The sequence below is a fragment of the Muscardinus avellanarius genome (genome assembly GCF_963383645.1).
Source record: "Muscardinus avellanarius genome assembly, chromosome: 13".
NCBI classification, from domain to species: domain Eukaryota; kingdom Metazoa; phylum Chordata; class Mammalia; order Rodentia; family Gliridae; genus Muscardinus; species Muscardinus avellanarius.
Window position 1 is genome coordinate 15,061,463 of NC_137799.1, and position 25,311 is coordinate 15,086,773.

At 49.7% G+C, this 25,311-nt stretch overlaps 1 protein-coding gene across 1 annotated transcript; it reads left to right on the forward strand.

The window, feature by feature from the left end:
- Positions 1–305: 305 nt before the first annotated feature.
- Positions 306–17,884, forward strand: TRAF1 (TNF receptor associated factor 1; the record flags this gene model as incomplete). The annotated part of the gene is made up of 7 exons (XM_080709625.1): positions 306–445; positions 2,921–3,005; positions 10,725–10,790; positions 11,461–11,871; positions 13,472–13,649; positions 15,265–15,413; positions 17,666–17,884. 7 exons carry the CDS (start codon positions 306–308, stop codon positions 17,882–17,884), a joined length of 1,248 nt encoding a protein of 415 aa, XP_080565751.1.
- Positions 17,885–25,311: the final 7,427 nt, after the last annotated feature.

Consider the following 25,311-nt stretch of genomic DNA (forward strand, 5'->3'; position numbering starts at 1 on the left):
CTGACTCTTTCTCACTCTAAAAAAAAAAAAAAAAATGACTGGACACTCCTAAGGCCTGCAGTCACCATCCAGGGGATTTTTTTCACTGCAGAGGGTAATTCCTGCCCCATCCCTGCTGTGACTCAGCTGTGACGTTGAACCACACAAGCCAGAGAGGAGAAGATAAAGTCACCAGAGACTCCTGCTCACGAGAGAGGGTGGCTCGGGCCAGAGCCCACGTCTCCTCTCCCCACAGAGTCCACGGGGCTGTTCCTGCTGTTCTGGAGCAGCGCCGACAGGCCCTGTGGTTAGCCTGGGACCCCGAGATGACCTCCAGCTTGGCCAACAGCCCTCGCCCGGCCCCTGATGAGAACGAGTTTCCCTTTGGGTGCCCTCCCACTGTCTGCCAGGACCCATCAGAGCCCAAGGCCCACTGCTGCACAGCCTGTCTCTCTGAAAACCCAAGGTGAGGGGACAGGAGCAAGGGGTGGGCGGGAAGCAGGTGCCGGGGAGGGATCCCGGCAGGAGGTGAGGCCAAGAGGAGCCAGGAACTTTGAGCAGAGGGCTTCTCCTCTCTGGGCCTCAGTTTCCACCCTACTTTCCCTGATGCTGCTCCTCTGGTGCATTTGGGGGAAGTAACCACAGAAAGATGGACACAGAAAGGTGTCCATCCCACAGTACTCATCTTCTGCCAAAGGAGATCCCTTAGGCCCAGCTTGGCTACTTGCTTACTGTGCAGCCTGGTGCACACTGCTGGTGTCTCGGAGTCTCAGCTCTCTTGTCTGTGATGCTGTTTCCTGCCTGGAAGAATTGTTACAAGGCCCAGTGAATAATATTCAAAAAAGTTCTTATCATAGTAAATATAATCCCCCCCGCCTTGGTTAGTGATGTTAAATTGTGGACTGGGAGTCCTTTTCATGGGGACAAGGGTATAGAGATAAAAATTTATTGATGGTGCACACTCGTAATCTCAATACTTGGGAGGCTGAGACAAGAGAATCGCACAGGTTCGAAGCCAGCCTCAGTTACTTAGTGAGACTCTCAGCAACTTAGTGAGACCCTGTTTCCAAATAAAAATACAAAAATAGGTCTGAGAGTATAGCCTGGAGGTAGAGGCCTCTGGGTTCCATTCCCAGTACCGTTTAAAAAAAAAAAAAAGTATATTTATGAGCTGGGCATGGTGGTACACGCCAGTAATCTCAGTACTTGGGAGGCTGAGACAGGAAGTCTCCAAGTTCAAGGCCAGCCTCGGCCTTGTAGGGAAGCCTTCAGCAACCTAGTAAGACCCTCTTTCAAAATAAAAAATACAAAAAGAAAAAAGGGCTGGGAGTATAGCTTAGAGGTAGAATGCATCTGGGTTCATTTCCCCGGGACCAAGAACAGAACAAAACAAAACAAAATAATATATTCGTGTAGATATTTGCAATTAAAATGTAAATAACATGGAAATGCGTGTCATCAGTAGTAACATCATCATCCAGCCTTAAGCAACTATTATGCATCTTCTGTGTGCCGAGTACTCTTTCCTATTTGATATCCTCTGAACAGCCTACAGAGGTGGGTACTATTACTATCCCATTTTACAGATGAGGACAGGAAGGCCTTCTAGAGAGACAGGCCTGGGTCAGTTTCCTGGCGAATGTGCCCTTAAATGATCATGGGCCACAAGTATGACCTTTTGGGTTTTACCACTTTGGGGCTTTACAGCTTAAGGAGGCGGGAAAACTGAATCGGGCAAGTGAGAAGTTCAGATGTGGTGACGGAGGGGAGGAGCGTGGGAGAGGGCAGGAAAGGCCAGGGTGGTGCTAGAGGAGCCAGGGCCTCTTCCTTTCCCGTCAAGCTGCTGCTCTGGTTCTGCTGGGGCTTATGTTGTAGGTCTCTGGGCTCCCCTCTCCAATCCTCCAAACCTAGCAGAGAAGGAAGAAAGGGCTGGTTCGAGCGGGGCCGGGACTCAGCCTGAAGGGCCTCAGGCCTGCTCTGCTCTGGACTCTCTCTACCTTGGCCCATCCACAGGCCTCTGGGCCTCAGTTTCTTCATCTAGAAAATGGGTTGGGTCAGTAGCATTTACTGTGGGTCGGATGGCTTAGGAGCTTTGTAAAAACACAAATACAGAACCAGGTGTGGTGGTGCACGCTTGTAATCTCAGCATTTGGGAGGCTAAGGCAGGAGGATTGTGGTTTGAAGACAGCCTCAGCTACTTAGTGAGGCCCTTTGCGAATCAGTGAGACCGTTTCAAAAGAAAGGATAAAAAATAGGACTGGGGGTGTAGCTTGGAGATAGAAGATCCCTGGATTACATCCTCAGTACTGCAAATAAATAAATAAATAAATAAATAAATAAATAAATAAATAATAAAACAAAAAAACACGGGCACCCATGTTTCCCCCAGCCAACCTGACCCTGTCTTAAACCTCTAGGCTCGAAGGTATCAGAGGCCCCTGCTTTTCTCATAGACCATGATCACCTGTCATTACCAAAAAGAAGTCAAAACCAAACAGAAGATGCTGAGAAGAACAAATAGAGTTACACGTCCACAATCCCTTGCCTGAACCCCTAGGGTCGGAAGGAAACTTTGTCAGGTTTTTTAGAAAATAAGCCAGCACATGATGTAATTCTCACAGCTGCAACGTGGCCGCAGCCTCTGTTGAGCGCTTCAGTGTTTCTGCGGCGAAATTTACAAATATTCCCCCGAGGCAAGACGAGTAAAGGCCAGATCACGTCGGGTTTGGTTGCCAAAGAAGCTCACTGCCAACTACAGAAAAACTCCAATGCCCTGCACTTTTGCGGTTTGGGAACAGGGGCTCCGGGATTGTGACCTGTGGGGTCGCAGGCATCAGCTACCACGCTGGGCAAGGCCCAGGCTTTGGGGGTTGTCGGAAGAGTGGGTGGTGCCAGGGAGTGAGTGTCTCGCCTCAGGGGGAACTTGTTCATGTCTCCCCAGGAACCGTGAGGATCAGATCTGCCTCAAATGCAGAGCCAAGGGCATCCACTCTGAAAGCCCGGGAGGCCTTCCGCCGCAGGAGAAGGTATGTTGTTACAACTGGGAAAGTTGTCACTTTTTTGATTGATCCAGGTCTAGGCAACTGACTGGCAGGCGCCTCCCTCCTTTGCCTTGGGCGTGGACCAGATTCACTTTCTAAGTGGTGAGGAGTCTGACTTTCACAGTGGTGAAGCCTTTTGCCCAAAGCCACCCAATTGGTCTCTGACAAATTTCGAGTGAGAACCACTGTCTAGACCACGTGTCCACAAACTGTGGTTCTTGTAGCAAATGTAGCCCGCCACCTGTTTATCTGTCCAGCCCACAAACTAAGAATGGCTTTTATATTTTAAAATGATTGAAAAAAAGTCAAGCCGAGCATGGTGGCGCATGCTTGTAATCCCCGCGCTTGGGAGGCAGAGACGGGAGGATCGCGCAGGTTTGAAGCCAGCCGCGCTGGCTTAAGAGACCCTGTTTCCAAATAAAATATAAAATAGGTCTGGGAGTATAGCCCAGAGGTAGAAAGGTTCCATCCCCAGTACCACCAAAAAGAAAAAAAAAAAGAAAGAAAAAAGCCAAAAGTATTTTGGGGACACATGAAAAGTATATGAAATTCAAATTACTGTGCCCATAAATAAAGTTTTCTTGATACATGCCACACTCGTTTGTTTATGTGGTGTCTATCTCCCAGCAGAGTTGAGTGCTTGTAACAGACCCTTTGAAACTCAAAATATTTACTCTCTGGCCCTTTACAAAAACAAACCAAACAGCTAGCTCCTAGTTTTGCAGAGATAGACTGTGATCAGCTCCCTCTTTAGTTCTGCCAAGCTGTCTTCTAGAAGTAAGAGACGCCTTTGGAAGTGTGAGGGCCCAACAAGCCACTCTCAGACACCAGTTTAGAACTCTGTCCCACCTGAGCTGGAAGGGCCCTCGTTGGGTATCTGCCTAACCCTGATGTTCCCACATCCCACCCGTTAAGATTTTAAAACATGATGAAAATAAGTGAACTTCTTATGAAGCTAAATTATTTTCATTTATAGAATCAACTTCACTCTTCTTTCTTTAAGCTTCAAGATGTCCTTCCCACGTATCACTTTGTAGAAACAAAATGGTGTGATAGTAGATGATAGAATTTGTGGTAAAGCCTTTGTATTATTATACTAGGAACAGTAAAAAGATGGCAATCCTTAGGTTAATTTTCCAACTTAAAAAAAAATATATAAAAATGTGTATGGGCCCATGAACCCGTACATGTAGGAATCACTGCTCAGATTCTAACCCCCAGTGTAGGGCCCAAGATGCACGGGGAATCTCAGTGCCAAAGCTCCCCAAGGACCAGGGTCTCGCTGCTCGGCCACTGTCCCCACAATGACAGACATCTGGCTGATTTCAACCAAAGCTCCCCTCTGGCAACAGCAGTGTCCCCCATATCAGGAGCCTGGCATCCAGAGGTAGTTTTGTTTTGTTTGTTTGTTTGTTTGTTTGTTTTTGGTGGTACTGGGGTTCCTGGAAGCCCTTCTAACCGCCGGGCTACACTCCCAGACCTATTTTATATTTTTTTATATTTGGAAACAGGGTCTCTTAAGCCAGCGAGGCTGGCTCCGAACCAGCGCGATCCTCCTGTCTCTGCCTCCCAAGCGCGGGGATTATAAGCGTGTGCCACCACGCCCGGCCTCAGAGGTAGTTTTGTATAATTCACTGCACGGCCACAGGAAAATCCCAGGCTCTTTGTCTCCCTCTATAAAGGAGATGATAAGTTGGTTCCGCACGGCCTCTCTGTGATGTGCAGGATACTGACCATGGCTGCCAGGCAGCGCTTCCTCCCACCTGCTGAACCAGAGGCATCAGGGGAGCCTCCTTCTCCCTCCTCCTGGCTGGTTTGGGTGGGTGGGAAGGGCTTTCCCTTCCCTTTCTCAGCAGCCCCCACCCCACCTGCAGGCCCTCGAGAACCGTAACAAGGATCAAGTGCCTATTCTTAGAATCTGACACTCTGCCGTGCATTAAGAGTTAATCCCGTACACAGATCCATTTAAGGACCTCGGAGCCGCCCTGCTTGGCAGTGCTTGTGACCTGCTGTGCCATGGGAACAGCTCCCAGCATGCATGGCTTGGGAGGGTGGACTGCGCACTCTCGGACCCTGCCTGCTGCGTGCTCCAGGGCCACTGTTTCCGACGTGATGTATTCTTTGCTCTTAACAACATCAATACACAATCACTGTATAGCTTTTAGATGTTGTAGATAAAGTATATTTACTATGTCTTCATCCAATGGTTTTAATTTTTTTCACTTTTGTCAAAGTAAAAATCTAATATAAATAGAAGCTTTCTGCTAGAAGAGAGCCAGGAGCCCCATCTGTTAGGTACCCCATTCCTTTCTCCTGTTCCTGCCCCTGACAGACTCTGCCTCTGACCTGCAGGGCATGGTCAAAACATGCTGTCTTAAGCCAAAAGCAGTGACTTTTATGATGGACTTACAGGCGTTCCAACAGGCTGGGAGGTGGGAGAGGACGCTGCTGTGTGTAGGGGCAGGAGCCTCTTGATGCAGGCAAACCTGTCAGCCCCTCTCCCTCACTAGCCTCACCACCTGATACAGCTGGCACTGCGCCCCCAGGGACAAGAGGGGCTGGGCAAGTCAGTGGTCTGATCACCTGCACAAAGGCACGTGGTGGAAAAACTGGGGACTCTTCTGACTCCTGCCAGATGATGGGAACTTTGGGGGACTTTTTTTGCGGTACTGGGGATGGAACCCAGGGACATTCTGCCTCTGAGTTATATCCCCAGCCCTATATTTTATTCTTTGTTTTGAAACAAGGTCTCACTGAACTGAGTTGCAAAGGTCCTCACTAAGTAGTAGCTGAGGTGTCCACAAACTGCGATCCTCCCATCTCAGCCTCCTGAATGCTGGGATTACAAGCATGCGCCACCACACCTGGGTTTTGGGGGACTTTTTTGTGGGTCTGGGGATGGAACCCAGGGGCATTCAACCTCCGAGCTATACCCCCTGCCCTATTTTTTATTCTTTATTTTGAAAAAAGGTCTCACTAAGTTGCGGAGGGCCTCACTAAGTAGCTGAAGCTGTTTACGAACCACGATCCTCCAGTCTCAGCCTCCGGAATGCTGGGATTACAAGCGTGCGCCACCACGCCCGGGCTTTGGGGGGACTTTTGACCAAAGAAAAGCAGCTGGCTAGAAGCCAGCACTTTGCATATGTGGTCATCCTAAATTGGTGCATCTGAGGTAGCCTGGGAAATGGAGGCAGACTGGAGAGGCTGGGCCAGAAATCAGAAGAATAAAACCCAAAGGTGCCGGTCCTCGCAGACTCCCAGTGCCACCGGTCTGTCTCTTTGTCCTCCTCCCCTGACTTCATTAGATTCCGTTCTCCCCAATGGGCCCAGAGCTACCTAAGGTGAGAAGCGCTACTACAGCGTTGATGTTGACCTAGTCGGCCACTTGGTTCTTGCCTGGAATGATCTTCCTGAAGAAAAACAGGAGACAAACCAGTGGCAAAAGGAACAAAAAAAAAAAAAGGTCAATCCTGTTTGCCCAGCCGCACAAACTGGATTGTTTCCCACTCTCTTCCCTGTGGGACCCACTCAGGAAGGTCAAAGCCAGCATCAGTGGCTCACAAGAATGCCATAACGTTTTCTAGAATCCAAAAATGATGGGAGTTTAAGCTTTCTAGTCCAGTTTCTGTGCTGCGCTGGATTCCTGTTACATGGCTTTAGGTGCTTCCAAAGACAGGGAGCTCGTTGCTCAGAACACCTCAATGTGTTACGTAACGAGGCTGCATTCATTTGCCAGGCCTGCCAAAACTAAGTTACACTACCAACGAGGTAGTGCAAACAACGAAAATTTGTTTCCTCTGAGTTCTAGAGACTGTAAGTCTGGCAGAGCTGGTTTCTTCCAAGGCCTTTCTCTCGGGTTTGCAGATGCCATCTTTTTCCTGTCTTCATATAGTCTCCTTTGTCCAAATTTCTTCTTCTTGGGAGGACACAAGTCATATTAAATTAGAACCCACCCATTGTGACATCATTTTAACTGAAGCTCTTTAGAGGTCCTGTCCTCAACTTTTAAATTTATTTTTTTTTATATTTTGGTACTGGAGATTGAACTCAGGGGTGTTCTACCTCTGACCTACACTCTAAATCCTTTCTCTCTCTCTCTCTCTCTCTCTCTCTCTCTCTCTCTCTCTCTCTCTCTCTCTTTTATAGTTTTTTTTTTTTTGGATAAGGTTTCACTAAGTCACTGTGCAGTTCGCTACATTGCTGAGACTAGCCTCAGACCTGCAATCCTCCTAAGTACTCGGCCTCCTAAATACTGGGATTGCAGGCACGCACCACTGTACCCAGCTCCTAGCTCTGAGATGGGCTTAGAATTTCAATATGTGGCCGGGCGTGGTGGCGCACGCTTGTTATCCCCGCGCTTGGGAGGCTGAAACAAGAGGATCGCACGGGTTCGAAGCCAGCCTCAGCTACTCAGTGAGGCTTTCAGCAACTTAGTGAGACCCTGTTTCCAAATAAAATATAAAAAAGGTCTGGGAGTATAGCCCGGAGGTAGAAAGCCTCTGGGTTCCATTTCCAATAACACACACACACACACACACACACACACACACACACACACACACACAGAATTTCAATATGTGAGTCAGCAGGAACACACTGTGCCTATAACATGGCAAAAGAGACTCTGTAGATGTGATTAAATGCAAGATCTTGAGATGGGACCTGAAGCATGTGTGCGAACACAGTAAAATCACAAGAGTCCTTATAAGGGGAAGACAGAGCGTCAGCAAGACATGGAAGATGCTGCACGCTAGCTGGGGAGGTGGAGTGAGGGACCCCAGGCCAAGGGAGGCAGGTAGCTGCCAGGAGCTAGAAAAAGAAGGAAACAGATTGTCCCTTCAGGCTCCAGAGAGAACAGGGCCCTGCTAACACCTTGACGCTAGGACTCCTGGAGCAGGGTCTGTATGTTAACAAATCTGTGTTGTTTAAACCGTTATGTTGCCGGGCGTGGTGGCGCACGCTTGTAATCCCCGCACTTGGGAGGCAGAGACAGGAGGATCGCGCAGGTTTGAAGCCAGCGTGCTGGCTTAAGAGACCCTGTTTCCAAATTTTTAAAAAAGTATAAAATGGGTCTGGGAGCGTAGCCCAGAGGCAGAAGGGCTTCCAGGAACCCCAGTACCACCAAAAATAAATAAATAACAAATAAAAAATAAACCGTTATGTTTATAGGATTTTGTGGCAACAACAATAGGTAACTAATACTGGCAGCTGCAGGTATTATCTCATATGAGCTTCACAATAACTCTAAAAGGTGGTACCACTATCCCCATTTCGCCCATGGGGAAACTTAATGACTCTTTCAGGGCTACCCAGCTAGTATTTGAATTGACAGAAATGGGCTTCAAACCTTGACGGGCTGGCTCCAGAGCCCCTGCCCTATAAACTCTAAGGGGTGAGTGACTACCGACAAGACCAGACCAATGGCTGAGCCCCAGAAGGCCTCTCCAGCCACTCCAGCCTGACCACATCCGCATTCAAGGCTGGTCACAGCCCAGCCTGTGCACACATCATAGTAAGGACGACACAGACATCCGTGGGACATCTCCCCCCGCAGCAGGTTTTTACATTCACACAACACAGGAAGGCGCCACTGCCGGAGACGCCGCAGCTCCAGGCAGGGGGAGCCTGGAGGCCTCTGCCAACGTGGCCACTTCCACCTCTGTGCCCTCTGATGCTTCTTACTTCAAGCACTGGCCCTCAGAGCTGCAGAGGATTTGAGTTGCAGATGTGTAGAAGTTGCTTGACCAGAGAGGTCCCTCGGGTCCATTTTCCCGGACCCCAAGTGTCCCCCAACCCCCATAAGGCTCCCACGTTATCATCCAAAGCTACCTGTCCAGAGAGGCTTTGTCACACAGACTCCCCAGAGCCAGGCTGTCTCCTGCCAAAGCCGCCCTCTGCCCGTCCTCTCGTGAAACATCTGTTTTCTATTTTTTGTTGGGAACAACTTGTCCCAGAAGCCTAGGGCAGTGGGGTGAGGCGGGGGTGGGCCTCTGCCGGGCTGCGCTCTGTGTCCCAAGACAACTGTGTTCATTAAGCTTTCTGCTTATTTTACTTTTAGAGAGGAGTGGCTTTGCCTCTTTTCAGCCCAATCCAAATCCCCTTTCCCTTCGCCCTACCAGATCCTTCTTCCAAAACAAAATAACGAAGTGTTTGTAAAACCAATATTATGATTTGCATGCAATAAAATTCCCTCTTTTTAAGAGTACAGCTTGAGGACTCTTGGTTAAAGTAATAAATGTGTGACCACTACTACAGTCAGGATGGCAAATGTTTCTGCTCTGGAAAAAGCTGCTCTGGAAAAACCTCCTACCCACAGGGCTGATATACTTGCTATCTCTATAGTATTGCCTCATCTAGAATCTCTTAAGAATGGAATCATGGAGCTGGGTGTGATGGTGCATGCTGGTAATCCCACCTACTCAGAAGGCTGGGGCAGGTAGACCATAAGGTTGAGGCCACCCTGGGTAATTTAGCAAAACCCTAATAATAAATACTACTACTACTACAAATAATAATGATAATAATAAAAACAATAACAATAATAATGGTTGAGTGTGTAGTTTATTGGTAGAGAATCCCAGGACACAATCCCCCAGTACTTAAAAAATTTTGAGCCGGGCGTGGTGGTGCATGCTTGTAATCCCCGTGCTTGGGAGGCAGAGACAGGAGGATCGTGCAGGTTCAAAGCCAGCCGCACTGGCTTAAGAGACCCTGTTTCCAAATAAAAAGTTATGAAATAGGTTTGGGAGTGTAGCCCCGAGGTAGAAGGGCTTCCAGGAACCCCAGTACCACCCAAAAAAAATTTTTTTTGAAAAATGGATTCATAGAGTATGTAATCTTTTGTGTTTGATTTCTTCCATTTAGCAAAATGTTTTCAAGAAAGGTTAGTCATGCTATTGCGTCTATTAGTACTTAACTCCATTTGACTGCTGAGTGGGTTCTGAATGGACGTACCACAGTTTATCCATTCACCACCTGATCACATCTGAATTGCACGCAGTGTGCATCTGCAATGAGTTAAGCCACTCTGAACACTCATACACACTTCTCAGTGTGGACAGATATTGGAATTTCTCTTGGAGAAATCCCCAGCAGTAGAGTGTGGGTTGTATGGGGACTGTGTAAGTACAGCTTACAAGTTCTTTTAGGGGGATGCCTTAACTTTATAAAAGGCTTCTACAGATTCTCCTACAGTGTTTGAACCGTTGTGCACCCCACCAGCAACACAGGAGAGCGTGTGCTGCCTCCCGCCCTCACCAACACTTGATTATGGTCCCTCTTTTTAATTTTACCTGCTCTAGCAAGTGGAGAATGGCATTCTGTTGTGGTTGTAACTTACATTTCTCTGATGATGGGCGACGCTATCTTTTCATGCGTCACCTCGCATGCAGTATCCGTTCAATATTTGCTCCCAGACTGGTGGCAGCCATAGTGAATAGAGGTTACAGAGCCGCGTGGCAGGTGTCCTGATAGGAGTAGTAGCAGCGCTGCTCAGGATGACAGCAGGGGCCCTGGTCCTGTTTCGTAGGAAGGTCATAAGAGAGCTACAGCTCAAAGGGTGGGGAGGAGTTGTCCACGCAGAGGGAACAGCATGTGCAAAGCTCCATGCCTAGCCCGACTCCCGCCCTGCTGGATCCTGGAGCTTTGCAGAGAGCCCTGCGGGGTGGCCACAAGGATCCCCAGTGACATGGTTATCATTTCCAGGTCGCCCCCAAGGTGACAGAGGCTGGAGTTGTGTGCCCCTTTTCAGGCGCTGGCTGTTCCTTCAAGGTAAGCATCTGGGAGCAAGAAAGGAGATTTGTCTAGTCTCCTTTGACTAGACATCCGGGTCTCCCCTCTCCGGCCCTTGGGCTGCTCCTCTAATATGCCTTATACTAATGACTTTCCAAGCAAGAAATCCCACTATTAAGTCTTCTAGTACTTAGGGAAGTTCTCAATGCCTTACCTAAGCCTGGGCCTGGGTCATTAAAATGCCCCCGTGCCTCTCTCCATGGTCCTGAATCACAACTAGGGGGAGGGGAGTCAGAAGGCACAGCTCACTGCGGGCATGTCTGACGCCAGGGTCCTCCCAAGTCCCTTCCACTATACAGGGAGCCACTTATTCTGTTGGGGAACAGGTCTGACTTTCCTTGGTGGCCTGTTTTGTGTTTTTTTTTTTCTTCCCTTTATGGTGCTGGGTGTTCTACCACTGAGCTACATCCCCAGCCCTTTTTATTTTTTGTTCTTGAAACACAGACTCAGTAGGTTTCTGAGGGTCTCACTATGCTGCTGCGGCTGACCTCAAACCTGCAATCTTTCTATCTCAGCTTCCTGAGTATTGGAATTACAGGCGTGTGTCATCACACCCGGCTCCTTGGTGGCCTCTGATGCTAGGACTCGCCACTGCTCCTGGCTCCTCCACCCAACTCTCTTTTCACCAGTGACCCCTCTCTCTCTGCAGGGGAGCCCCCAGTCCATGCAGGAGCATGAAGCTGCCTCCCAAGCCTGCCACCTGAACCTGCTGCTGGAGCTCCTGCAGCACTGGAAGACCCAGCTGGGCTCTGGCCTGGAGGCTGGGCCCACGGCCCTGGAGCAGAACTTGTCAGACCTGCAGTTGCAAGCAGCCGTGGAGGTGGCTGGAGACCTGGAGGTGGACTGCTACCGGGACCCCTGCTCCAAGAGCCAGGAGGAGCTGGCCCTGCAGCACTTCATGAAGGAAAAGCTGCTAGCCGAGCTGCAGGAGAAGCTGCGCGTGTTTGAGAACATTGTGGCGGTCCTCAATAAGGAGGTGGAAGGCTCCCAGATGATCCTGGCCGCCTCCATCCACCAGAGCCAGCTGGACCGCGAGCACATCCTGAGCTTGGAACAGAAGGTGAGATCAGCCCCACTGCCCCCTCTCTCCCCACGGCTGTTCACCAGCCTCTTTCCTAATCATTCGTCTTGCTCAGAGTGGCTGGGTTCCCACCAAAACCTAGCTCCCTGTGTCCCCGGGGCTTCCAGGAAGAGCCTTGCCTGGGTCAGAAGCTCTAATCCAGTCAAGCCCCACCCCAGAGCCAGTGCCTGAGTTCCCTTGACCTTCAGGATCCTCCTTTCTGGGCAGGTCAATTCATTGCTAGACATTTTTTTTTTTTTTTTTTTTTTTTTTGCAGTACTGGGGATGGAGCCCAGGGGCATTCTACCTCCAAGTGACACCCCCAGGCCTATTTTTTTATTCTTTATTTTGAAACAGGGTCTCACTGATTTGCAAAGGGCCTCACTAAGTAGTAGCTGAGGCTGTCTGCGAACCGTGATCCTCCTGTCTCAGCCTCCCGAGTGCTGGGATTACAGCGTGCGCCACTACGCCTGGCTTTGCTGGACATTTTTCACTACTAGAAAGTTCTTCCTACTAAACTAAACCCCCGTCTCTGTGTCTCCTCTGCAACCTTCCTAGCCCCGCCCCCTTAGGTTCCACCAAACAAATCTGCCTCGGAGTCCCCACGGTGGCTCTTCAGAGATGGATGGTCAGTAAACATGCTCCATTTCCATCTTGAGAACGGCGGTCCAGCGCCTGTGCCATTCTTCCCAACATGTTGTCTTGTGTTGTCCTCAAAACATCTGGCTGTAAGGAGTCTGTGTGCTTGGAGTGTGCCCCAGATGGACTCCAAATAATCCACTTGGCTAACAGTTCTTGGTCCATCAGAAGGTCCCCTCCTTTATTCCAGAGCTTAGACTTGCCCTACCACAGCCAGTTATATGCTAATGTTGCTTTTGTCTCTTACTGACGGGGACCTGGATTCTAGTTTTAGATCCACTGGTAACTTGCTGAGTGGGTCTGAGCAAGTCACTTTCTTTCTGAGGACCTCAACTTACCAGTGAACTCAAGGGTGAATTGTTCCTTAAGGACCCTCACTCCCATTCCCGGCTCCCCTTACCTGAGAACACCCGAGATGAAAGTTGTGTTCTTCAAATTTCATTGGAGAAACCTCCTAGAAGGGCCAGGCACTGGCTGACTCAAGCCTTTATTTATGCACCTCTCCCCAATTTAAAACGTGGGACCCCTGAGGCAGCGACCATGTCTTCATCTCGCCAACAAACTTTATAGCTATTCTCTTTCAGGCCAGGTACCTATGGACACAGGTATCTGGACACAGAAATAAAATGAGCCTGGACCCAGCCCGTAGTGGAGACCAGAGGGCAAGAAAGGCAGAAAAATGTATCTCAAAAACCATCATAAAGGGCTCAGCAGCAGTGGCTGGAGGCTTCCCCCAAGAAGGGCCATATGAGCTGGGTTCCTGATGGATGAATAGGAGTTGGCCAGTAGAAAAGGAAGGAAAATTCCTGGCAGGGGCAGCACGTGCAAGCACAGGTGTGTGCACACCTGGGTGAGGCATGGTCAGGAACACATAGCTGGGCAGATCCATCTCCTTGTCCTGCATGCCCATCTCATCCCCAGGCTGGGTTCTGATGTCCTGGCTGAACGGGCTTCCTTGCAGGTGGTGGAGTTGCAGCAGACTCTGGCTCAGAAAGACCAGGCCCTGGGCAAGCTGGAACAGAGCCTGCGCCTCATGGAGGAGGCGTCCTTCGATGGTACCTTCCTGTGGAAGATCACCAATGTCAACAGGCGGTGCCACGAGTCAGCCTGTGGCAGGACCATCAGCCTCTTCTCCCCAGGTAACACCTGGAGGGTGCAGGGAGCAGGTGGGGAGGCCGGGCCCGCAGGGCCAGGAGACCAGCAGTGAGAACTGTCAACTCTGAGACAGCGCCTGGGTTCAGTTAGGCCAGGTCCATCCAGGCCTCTACAGCCAACAGCTGGGTGGGACCCGGGGTGCTGTGGGTGAGTCGTGATCTGACCTGAGGCCCCCAGCCACACCAGCAGTGGGTGCTGGGCCCTGGCCAGACCCGTTCTCCACTCGGAATGTCATTGCCCTCATGTAAATAGGAATAAGAGTTATCCACTTTAGCTGAGAGTGGTGGTGCACACCCATAATCCCAGTACTCAGGAGGCCGGGACAGGAGGATCACAGGTCCTAGGCCTGTATATGGTGACTTAGCAGGACCCTGTTTCAAAAGAAAACAGAAAAAATAAGAAAAGGCTAAGGATATAGCTCAGAGGCAGAATGCCCCTGGACTCAGTCCCTAGTACTCCCCCCAAAAATAACAATGCGCATTTCTGTGTATACCATGCCTGTACATGTGTATCTATGGCTGCGGCTCCTTTTAAATGGCACAGTGCACTGGAGACTGGGCCGCCACTGAGCCTGAGTCTTGAAGCCTCAACAAGTGTCGCTTCGACAGTTGCGGATGAGTAAACTGAGGCCCAGGAAGGCTGGTCCCCAGGCAAGCCCACATGGTGGCCAGCTGTGGAGCTCGCATCACTCACCCGTGTCCAGGGGTGGGGGGAGGGCATGAAGGATGTGTCGGGGTTTAGGGCCTGCACTTGTCTGAGCTGCACATCTCCTGTTTGTGAGCGCTCTGAGCAGCCCCAGAGGTGGCACCCAGCAAGGTGGTGGAGTCTGCCCACACCCACAGCAGGGCTGGGCCCCAAGATTGTCCCTTCTGTGAGGGTGGCCCTGTAGACTTTTCCTTCTCCATTCTTTCCAAAGAGGGGAAGTGTGAACAGCGCCTCTAGCTTCCGGTCCCAACACTCAACAGGCAGAGATGAGTCAGACGGCCAGCCTGACCCCAACCCCCACCCACCCCTTCCCGCCTGTATGCTCCTGTGCTCAGGCACCAGGGACCATCCGCCCACAGGGGTCTTGGCCATGGGTGGCTGCAAAACTATTAGCTTCCCTGCTCGCCCCAGACTCCAAGGAAGCTCAACTGTGGGCCTGGGGCAGCAGAAAGGACCAGTGCTGCGGGTGGCAGGACTGGCCTCTAATCCTGACCGTGACCGGCCACTTCCCTTCCTGGGCTCAGTTCTCAGATGAAAATGTGGGTCAGTGAAAGCCGTGGTTTTCAAAGTGGGCTCCCAGGCCCAGCAGTACCAACATCTCCAGAGAAATTGTTACACATGTGAATTATTGGGACTTGCCCAGCATCCCTGAATCAGAACACTGAGGGAGGTCCCGTGTCTGTGATGGGAAGGTCGGGGATAACCACTGGGCCGGTGATGTCCAAGATCCCATCTCATATTGACACACTCATGCTGAAGAAGCCGGGCTCTGACCCAGCCGTTCTGAGCCGGGACCGTGGGCGCGCCCAACTGCAGCGACCTGGTCTCCTCTTCTGCAAAGCCCAGCACCTGCAGCCGCCTGCAGGCTCTGCTGACTCTGGCTCCACACTGCAGCTTTCTACACCGCCAAGTATGGCTATAAGCTGTGCTTGCGGCTGTACCTGAACGGCGACGGCACAGGCAAGAGGACCCACCTGTCGCTCTTCATCGTAATCATGAGGGGGGAGTACGACGCCCTGCTGCCGTGGCCTTTCCGGAACAAGGTATGGGCTCCCGGGATGATGGAGAGGGAGGGAAGTCTGGGAACCTGAGTCCTAGTCCGGGTTTAGCCAGGAGCCGGCCGTATGACCTGGCCATTCCCTGCATGATCAGTGTCTTCTTTTTAATAAAACAAGAAGCCGAGTTCAGATCCAGTAGCTAAGGCGCCCTCCAGCTCCCTGAGCCCGGGAGCTAATATATCAGGATCAGGGCCCTCCCAAAGGGCTGGTAGAAATGGAGTTCACAAGTGGGGCGAAGGAAGGCTTTCTGGAGAAGATGCTGAGCCGGCAGGACTTCCATAAGAAAGAAAGGAGGCGGATAACACTGTACCCCATGGAAATGCCCCAAACCCAGAACACACAACACCGCACGCTGGCGAGGACACGGAGAAACAAGAGCTCTGGTCCATAGCTGGGGGGATTCAACACAACACGGTACAGCTGCTTTGGAAAAGAATTTGGTAGTTTCTTAACAAAACTGGACATGCCCTTACCATACATCCCAGCAGTCACATTCCTTGGTATTTTCCAGAGGAGCTGAAAACATATATCCACCCCAAAACCTGCACATGGATGTTTATAGCACCTTTATACATAACTGCCCAAACTTGGAAGCAATTACAATGTCCTTCAATAGCCGAATAGATGAACTGTGGTATAACCAGATGATGAAATATTATTCAGTGCTAAAAAAGAAGCCATTGAAAAGACGTAGAACTGTACACACTTATTACTAAGTAAAAGAAGCCAGTCTGAAAAGCCAATCACACATATCATGATTTCAGTCACATGTCATTCTGAAAAAGGAAGGCTTTGGAGACAGTAAAAAGATCTGTGGTTTCTAGGGGGAAGGGAAAGGGTGGAGCACAGAAGACTTTAAGGGCAGTGAAATTCTTCTGTAGGATTCTTTAATGGTGAGCACACGTCCTTAGTCATTTCTCAGAACCCACAGGATGTACGGCACCAAGGGTGAACCCCAACGTAAGCCATGGACTTGGGTAAGAGATGTGGTAACATCAGGCGCCAGATGTTGACATGAGGAGGTGCGTAGAGAGGACAGGAGACTGCAAAATCTGCATTTTCTCTCAATTTGGTTGTGAACCTAAAACTACTTTAAAAAATAAAGTCTAATGCCGGGCGTGGTGGCGCACGCTTGTAATCCCCGCGCTTGGGAGGTGGAGACTGGAGGATGGCAGTTTGTGGACAGCCTCAGCTACTTAGTGAGGCCCTTTGCAACTCTGTGAGACCCTGTTTCAAAAGTAAAAAGACAAAAAAATAGGGCTGGGGGTGTAGCTCAGAGGTACAATGTCCCTGGGTTCCATCCCTATTACAATAATAATAATAATAATAATAATAATAATAATAAAGTTTATTAACAATTTTCAAGGAGGATGGGGGGATCTGGGGAGCAGCACCAAGTGAGGGGGCTAGCTCAGGATGACAGACCCCAGCTGGGGTGGGGAATGGGCAGTTGGGGCAGGCCAGGTGGGCCTGGGTAGGTCATGAGGCAGTGGTTCTCAGAGATACTGGGGACATTTAAAAAACACCAGTGGCCAAAGCTTAGCTCTATAAGTAGCAGTAAGTGTTCAGGCCAGAGCATCAGGACTTTTAGGCCTCCCCTGGAAATTCTAATGTTTAGCCAAGTTGAAGAATGGCATCGGGAGGAGATGGGAAGCAGTTTCAGTTCCTGGCCAGCACTGGGGCCAGTGCCGGGGAAGAGGGCTTGCGTCACGTTTACATCATTGGCTTCTTCAGGACACATATGTCTGCTCTGTGCATACCAGAAGTGGACTGCAGGTCTCAAAGCATTGTGTGACAGCCCCCAAGTAGAAGGCCTGCCTGACTCTGCCCCTCTGTCTGGTCCCAGGAGGGCCCGGCTGTAGTTGAATGAGAAATTTCCAAGCCAGAGAGCACATTTGGGACCCTGAGGCTAGCCTGCTTGTTAGTGATCGATCCCACCTTTAGCCCCAAGACCCAGGTAAAGTTGACTGTGGCATAATGCCCCTCAGCCTGCTTGCTGGGCTGACAGCTGCTGCTAACCTTAGGACAGCCCTGCGCCCACTTGGAACACGGTTTACCAAGGTCAGGCCACGCCCCAGGTGCGGTCTTATGTTGCTGTGACTCCTAGTGAAACTGAGCTAAGAGTCGGGGAAGGGGGCAAATAGGCAATGCAGGGAGCCCCCCAGCCACTCACTGGGTCCCTGAGCCTCGGGGCTGCTGCCCAGGCCTAATCCCACCTGCCCCTGGGCCGCACACAGGTCACCTTCATGCTGCTGGACCAGAACAACCGTGAGCACGCCATCGACGCCTTCCGGCCCGACCTGAGCTCGGCCTCCTTCCAGCGGCCTCAGAGTGAGACCAACGTGGCCAGCGGCTGCCCGCTCTTCTTCCCCCTCAGCCGGCTGCACTCGCCCAAGCACGCCTACGTGAAGGATGACACCATGTTCCTCAAGTGTATTGTGGAGACCGGGGCTTAGGGCCGGCTGAGACTGTGATGGCCTGGCCTTGGCGCCCACGGGCTCGGGGCCACAAGGAGGGGCTGCAGCTGGCGCCATCTGAGCAGGACCAACAGGTTGACTGTGGCTGCTGTCAGGATGGTGCGACCTAGGGTAGAGAGCACCAAGACAGAGGCCCAAAGGAGGCGGGCAGAAGAGCTCCCCCTACCTAGGCGCCGGACCTAGGAGACCGGGAGCCTCTCCGCCCTGAATGTTGAGGCTGACTTCAATCGGGGAGGATGGGGGGGCTGGATTCAGCCTGAGGTATGGACGGTGAGCCCAGAGCTCCAGGGCCTGAGCAGAGAGAGGCTCTCAGGATAGGAGGTTCTCTACAGCGCCCCATTTGAGGCCTCCTTTTCCGTAGAGTGGCCCTGTGGATTTCCTTGTTTACTACTGGTGATGGAAAGCTCACTCCAGGCACAGAGGGACTGAGCTCACATTTACCTTGGCCCGAGGAGGGGCGCAGCATTTGAAGACTTTCGTGTCCCTTACAGCCAAGAAGTTCTCTAATAACAGGCCACAGGTCCCTGCCACCTCCAGGAGCAGCCTTGGAGGAGGAAAAGGAGGAGGAGGAGGAGGAGAGGGAGGAGGAGAAAGAGGAGGAGGGGAAGGAGGGGAGGAGACAAGGGCCCAGACTTTGCTGCTGCACTGAATCTCCTGTCACATAACTAACCAGGGGACTCTCTTCTTTTGGTTGGTTAACCAGGGCCTTGGAGCCACTGGGCAGAGGCTGTCCTTTTAAATACGCACAAAACCAAACAAAGTATTGTTTTACAATCTCTTTCGAAGCTTTCATGAACTGTGTGGGGGTGGGGGTTGGTGGCCCTGAGCCACCTCTGAAAAGGCCATCGCTGAGTTCAAGGTGGCCCCGCTGAGTTCAAGGTGGCCTTGGGGGCGGCTGGGCTGGCAGGTGGATCCCCTCTTGGCCTCAGTCTTTGCTTTTCTAGATCAAAGAGCCCCACCCTGGCCTGCCCCCCACACTGGTTCTGCGACCCTTAAGGAAGACACGGAGGGGAGACAGAGGGAGAAACGCCCTCACCCCGCACCATCGCCTGCCTGGCATGGCTGCCCAGTGCCCTGTGCTTGTCTTTCCCCGTGGAGATGCACGCCACATTCCCCATGGGACCCTCACCAACCTCCGGGACCCTGAGGCTCCCCAGTGCCCCTCAGGGCGGCAGGTCAGGGCCTGGCCTCTCTCCTGTCCAGCCTGCCCAGCCGCCCACTCTCCTCTACTTGCCTGTGGTGCTGAGGTTTACCTCACTCCTCAGACCTTGGGGTTTTCGTCTGTGCAATGGGCCAGCAACCTCCCTGTGCCCTAGCGTAGCATTTGGGGGGGGGTCAAGGAGGTGAGGGAGCAGCGTGGTGCAACGGGCCCAAGAGATCCAAAGACCCAGGTCCAGCCTGGCTCCACCTGCACCCGCCTCGCGCCTCGGCCTCCATCTCAAGAGCGGGGAAGCTTCTCCCCGGGCCGCGGAGCCCACTGTGGTGACGTGCTCCGCATGAGGGTGGCGTGGTGACAGGAAACAGGCAGGCCTCGGCTGCTTTTTCTTGTTCCTGCTCCTGACAGCTTCTCAGTCATGGAAACTGACAGCTTCCCCGACAGATGAGCGAACCCAGGGCAGGTCTGGCCTCCTCGCCAGGGGTTGCGCCTCAGCGGGTGTCCTAGTGATGACTAGGGTGCCCAGCCAACAGGGATGGCAGGACGTGCTCCTGAACTCCTAGGGGACTCCTCTCACCCCAGAGCGGGTGTGTGTGTGTGTGTGTGTGTGTGTGTGTGTGTGTGTGTGTGTTGCTGGAGATTGAACTCACATTCCTTTTTATTTCGAGGCAGTATCTCACTCATCTGCCCAGGCTGGCCTCAAACTTGTGATCCTCCCTCCTCTGCCTCCAGGGTCACTGGGATGACAGGCACATACCTCTGTGTCCTGTCTCCAGCTGCACATCCTTTCTTCCTTCCTTCCTTCCTTTTTTTTTGTGGTACTGGGGGTTGAAATTAGGGGCCCTCTACCTCCAAGGTAGCCCTTTGTGTTTTCTATTTTGAAACAAGGTCTAACACGCCATTACACATACGCAGAAGCTGACCTTGTACCTGCGCTCCAAGTACTAGGATTACAGGCATGTGCCACCATGCTTGGCACTTTTTTTATTTTTATTTTTATTTTTTTTTTAATTTTATTTTATTGGTGCACTGTATTCATACATCATAGTGGGATACAAACTTTTGTAGACATACATGCACACATCGCCCAGTCAGCCCCCACCCGATCCCCACCCCATTCTCTCCCCATCCCTCCTTCCCATGCTTGGCTTAGTGGTTGACATCTAGTATTATAGCAATTTATCCAAAATTAAAAATGATAATCTCACATAACAGTTTCATTTGTCTGATACCAAGCGTTTGATGATTTAAAGATAGCATTTCAATATTTCTTTTTGCTTTCTTTCTTACTAGAGCATATTTTTTTCTGTTTTTTTAGGTGAAACTATCATATATTTATATATTTATTTTTCAGAAAAAAATCTATCCTAATATGGAATATGAATTCTAGATACCCAAAACGATCTTGAAAAAGAACAAAGCTAGCAGATATATATTTTCTGATTTCAAACCATATAAAGCTACAATAATTGAAACAGTGTAGTACTGTTCTAAAGGCAGATATATAGACCATTGGAGTTAAATACAAGCCTAGAGCTAAATTCTTCCCTATATTGTCAAGTTATTTTTGACAAGGTTTCCACGAACATTTGGTGGTGGAAATAATAATCTTTTAACTAAATATTGTTGAAAAATAATAATTACATGGAAAGGAATAAAATTGGACCTTTACCTAATCCCATATACAAGTATTAACTCAAACTAGATAAAAGACCTAAATATAAATCTTAAGACTATAAACTTTTAGGAGAAAATCTGGGTCATAAAACCTCACAACATTGAAATTGGCAGTGATTTCTTGGATATGATTTCAATGGCACAGGCAACAGAGGAGTATACAGACTCCCTAAAAAATAAAATAAAATATTGTATATCCAAAGACAATGTAAACAGAGTTAAAAGTTACTAATAGTATTGGATAAAATATTTCCAAATGCTATATCTGAAGGTATATTAATATTCCAACTAGAAATCCTAAAAATTAACAACAATAAAGGCAAACAATACCATTTAGAGATAGGTAAAAGACTAACATAAATAATGAATCTCCACAGATAACCAATCTTAGTTGTCTGTTGGATGGAAACTCTTGTTTCTCTGGTTCTGGTGAGTGTTACCTATTTCTTCTTTGTAGTTAATCTCTTTGAGTATTTTCTCTAGCGCTGGTTTTGAAGACATAAATTCCTTCAGTTTCTGTTTGTCATGGAAGCTTCTTATTTCTCCATCTAATTTGATAGAAAGTTTTGCTGGATAGGAAATTTTTGGCTGGAAGTTGTTTTCTTTCAGAGTTTGGAATATGTTACTCCAAGCCCTTCTGGCTCTCATGACTTGGTTTGGGAAGTCTGGAGTGATTCTAATTGGTTTGCCTCTGAATGTCAGTTGGCCCTTTGTTTTTGTTGCCTTTAAGATTCTCTGCTTGGCTTCCACATTGGTCATTTTGACAATTATATGGCGTGGGGATCCTCTTCTCCGATCCTGTCTAAAGGGAGTTCTATAAGTTTCCTGGATCTGTGTATCAACCTCTTGCTCTATATTTGGAAAATTTTCTGCTATTACTTCCTTGAAGAGATTGTTGAATCCTTTGGTATCACTTTCTTTTCCCTCCTCTATTCCAATTATTCTTAGGTTAGCTCTCTTAAGATGGGCCCATATTTCTTCAATGTCAGATTCCTGCTGTTGGATATCTTTTTCTCGATTAGAAACTATGCATTCATTTTTGGATTGCTCATCTTCTAAGAGCGAGATTCTGTTCTCCATGTGGTCTAATCGGTTGTTTGTGCTTTGAATTGAGGCCTTTACTTCATTAATTGCATCCTTTATCTCTTTTTGGCTCTCTCTGAGTTCTTTTCGAAGCACCTCTATTATTTCTACAGTTATTTTCCTGATTTGATCTTCTAGAAATCTCTGATTTTCTGTTTTATCAGGTTCTGATGTTGTGGGGTTGTGCACATTCATTACTCCAGTGTTATTCCTCTTTCCCATGATTTCGGAGGTTTGTGCCTTCTCTGGGTTCTTCCCTTGGGTCACTATGGCTTCACTTAAGGTGCTCTGGATCTCGAGTCTGTATTATCTCAGACCCTACTACTCCTTTACTGGGTTTTATCACAGAGTCTCCGACCCAGGGAGTTGATAGAGGCTGCTTTAAACTATGGGGGGTGCCAGGTTGCACGTTCTCCTATGGTGTGATATCTCTGCCACCACCACTCCCTCACTGGGTCAAGTCCCAGGAGGCCCAATACTGCGATTTCTCCTCTGTGGCCCACAATTTGACTCACTGTTCTTGAGTACGCAGATGTAGCTGTACTGGACTCGGTGAATTCACTGCTGCTGCCGCCGCCAGTGGCAATATGGTGCCTCTGCCACGCCCTCGGCCATGAGGCTGGCGTATTTTTTCTTCTCTGGTTTTGATTTCCACTCTGAATCCCTGCAGCGTGTGCTGAGCTCAGCCACTGGGAGCTTTAAATGCTGTCTGCGCCGAGAAATCCCGCCTGGCTGTTCCGCAGCGGCTCACCTGGCTTGCTGTAGCCGTCCGTTGAGTTCGCCGCTGCCGCCGGCAGTATGGCGCTGCTGCCGCGTCCTCGGGTGCGTGTGTCTCCTCTGTGGCCCTGAGCTCTGTTCTCAGTCCACTTTCTCTCTGGAGCCTGGTGGTTTTTTTTGTTTTTCTGGTGATGGTGTTTTCTGGCTATGAAAGGCGCTCTTTTTGTGGTAATGGAGATTGGTTGTTAGCGGGACTCTTAAGCCCCGCTTTTCTCGGTCGCCATCTTCCCGGAAGTGACCTTTTTATTTTTTATCTTCTTTTTTGTTTTGTTATTTTTTTATTATTTAGTTTTATTTATTTTATATTTATTTATTTATTTATTTATTTTGGCACCAGAGGTTAAACCCGGGGTATTCTACCTCTAAGCTACATCCTTAGCCCCATTTTATTTTATTTTTTATTTTGAAACAGGGTCTCACTAAGTTGCCAAAGGCCTCGCTAAGTTGCTGAGTCTGCCTCTTAACTGCAATCCTCCTGTCTCAGCCTCCCACGTATGGGGATTACAGGTGTGAGCCACCATGTGGTTCCCGGGCTGATTGCCCATTTCAGTGGGAGGAGACACCCGTCTCTTCACACTGTGAGAGTCACCCAGCAAAGCTTCGTTGGTGCCTCCGCATCCTCTTCTGTGCTGGGCGTGATGGCAGATCCCTGTGCCTGAGGGTAGGAGACGCTCAGAGAAAGCACAGCGTCCACTGGGCAGAGCGGGACGGCTTTGTGGAAAAGGCAGCCTGACAACCCGGCCTGAAATACTTTGAAATACAGAGGAAGAAGATCTGGGCAGATGGGAAGCAGCCTTGGCTGTATTTTGAAATACAGATGAAGGGAATCAGGGTGTTGGTTGCGGAAGGACAGAGGAGACAACACAGGGTAGGGTATGCTGGGTGACCTTCAGCCTGTAACAGCATGGTGAGACAGTGAGTTAAGGTGTTTGGTAATATACCTTTCCACAGAGCCTTGTGTTGAATGCACCAAAGACCTGCCATCCCATCTCTCCCAGGTGATTCAAGGGTGGGGAGGCAAGTCGCAGGCACAGCCAGTTTCACGGAGTCCTCCCAACCCCCCAGTGAGGCAGGCACTCTTAATTATTTCCTTTTACAGTTAAGAAATGGAGGCCCGAGGATTCGTCAACTTTTCATCACTGTGGCCAAATTTCCTGGCAACTTAGAGGAAGAAAGGTTTATTTGGCTCGTGGTTTCAGAGGTTCAGTCTATGGTGGGCTGGCTCCAAGGCAAAGGATGTGGCAGAGAAAAGATGCTCAGCTCATAGCAGCTGGGAGCAGAAAGAGAGAGGGGAAGCAACCAGGGACACACATACTGCACAAGGCCATGCCCCCAGTAACCCACCATCCCAGCCACCTGCCTGTGGGTACCACCAGGAAATCCATTATGGGCTCCACTGATGAGGTTAGAGCCGTCATGATTCAATGACTTCACCTCTGAATGCTGCATTGCCCCACATGAGCTTTAATGGGGGACATTCCAAATCTAAATCCTAATAGACAGGGAGGCCTGGCGCCCGCCTGGTGTGAAAGAGGAGCTGCCATTGGAGGCCAGAGCCTTTGCTTCAGGCACCTTCCGCTTCAGGTGTCCCTGTGCGTGAAGTCTTCAGCCACAGCAAGGTCAAGTCTTCATGGCAGGTCTTGGAAGGCAATGGCTCCTCCAGAAATATATAATACACACACACACACACACACACACATACACACACACACATACACACTCATACACATATACATACACATATACATATATACACACATACATGTATATATATACACACACACATATACACACACATACATACACATATACATACACATATACATATATACACACATACATGTATATATATATATATATATATATAAAATATTTGTTTGTTTTTGCGGTACTAGGGATGGAACCCAGGGGTATTCTACCTCCAAGCTGTACCCCCAGCCCTATTTTTTTTTTTTTTTTTGGTGGTACTGGGGTTCCTGGAAGCCCTTCTACCTCCGGGCTACACTCCCAGACCTATTTTAACTTTTTTTTTTTTTAATTTTGAAACAGGGTCTCCTAAGCCAGCGCGCGCGGCTGGCTTCGAACCTGCGCGATCCTCCTGTCTCTGCCTCCCAAGCACGGGGATTACAAGCGTGCGCCACCACGCCCAGCTCCCAGCCCTATTTTTTATTCCTTATTTTGAATCAAAATCTCACTGAGTTGTAAAGGACCTCACTAAATAGCTGAGGCTGAACCGGAGGATTGCAGTTCACGGACAGCCTCAGCTACTTAGTGAGGCCCTTTGCAACTCAGTGAGACCCGGTTTCCAAATAAAGAATAAAAAAAAAAAAAAGGACATGAGGTGTAGCTCAGAGGTCGAATGCCCCTGGGTTCCATCCCCAGACCACACACACACACACACACACACACACACACACACACACACAAATAGCTGAGGCTGTCCACAAACCGTGATCCTCCTGTCTCAGCCTCCCAAATACCAGGATTACAAGCATGCACCACCAAGCCCGGCTCTCAGCCCTATATTTTTGAAACAGGGTCTCAGTATATTGAGGAGGGCCTCACGAAGAAGCTGAGGCTGGCTGCAAACTAGCAATCCTTCTGTCTCAGCCTTCCAAGTACTAGGATTACAAGCATGTACCACTGAGCCCAGCTTCTTACTTTTTTAAACAATACACACACACACACACACACACACACACACACATGTAGG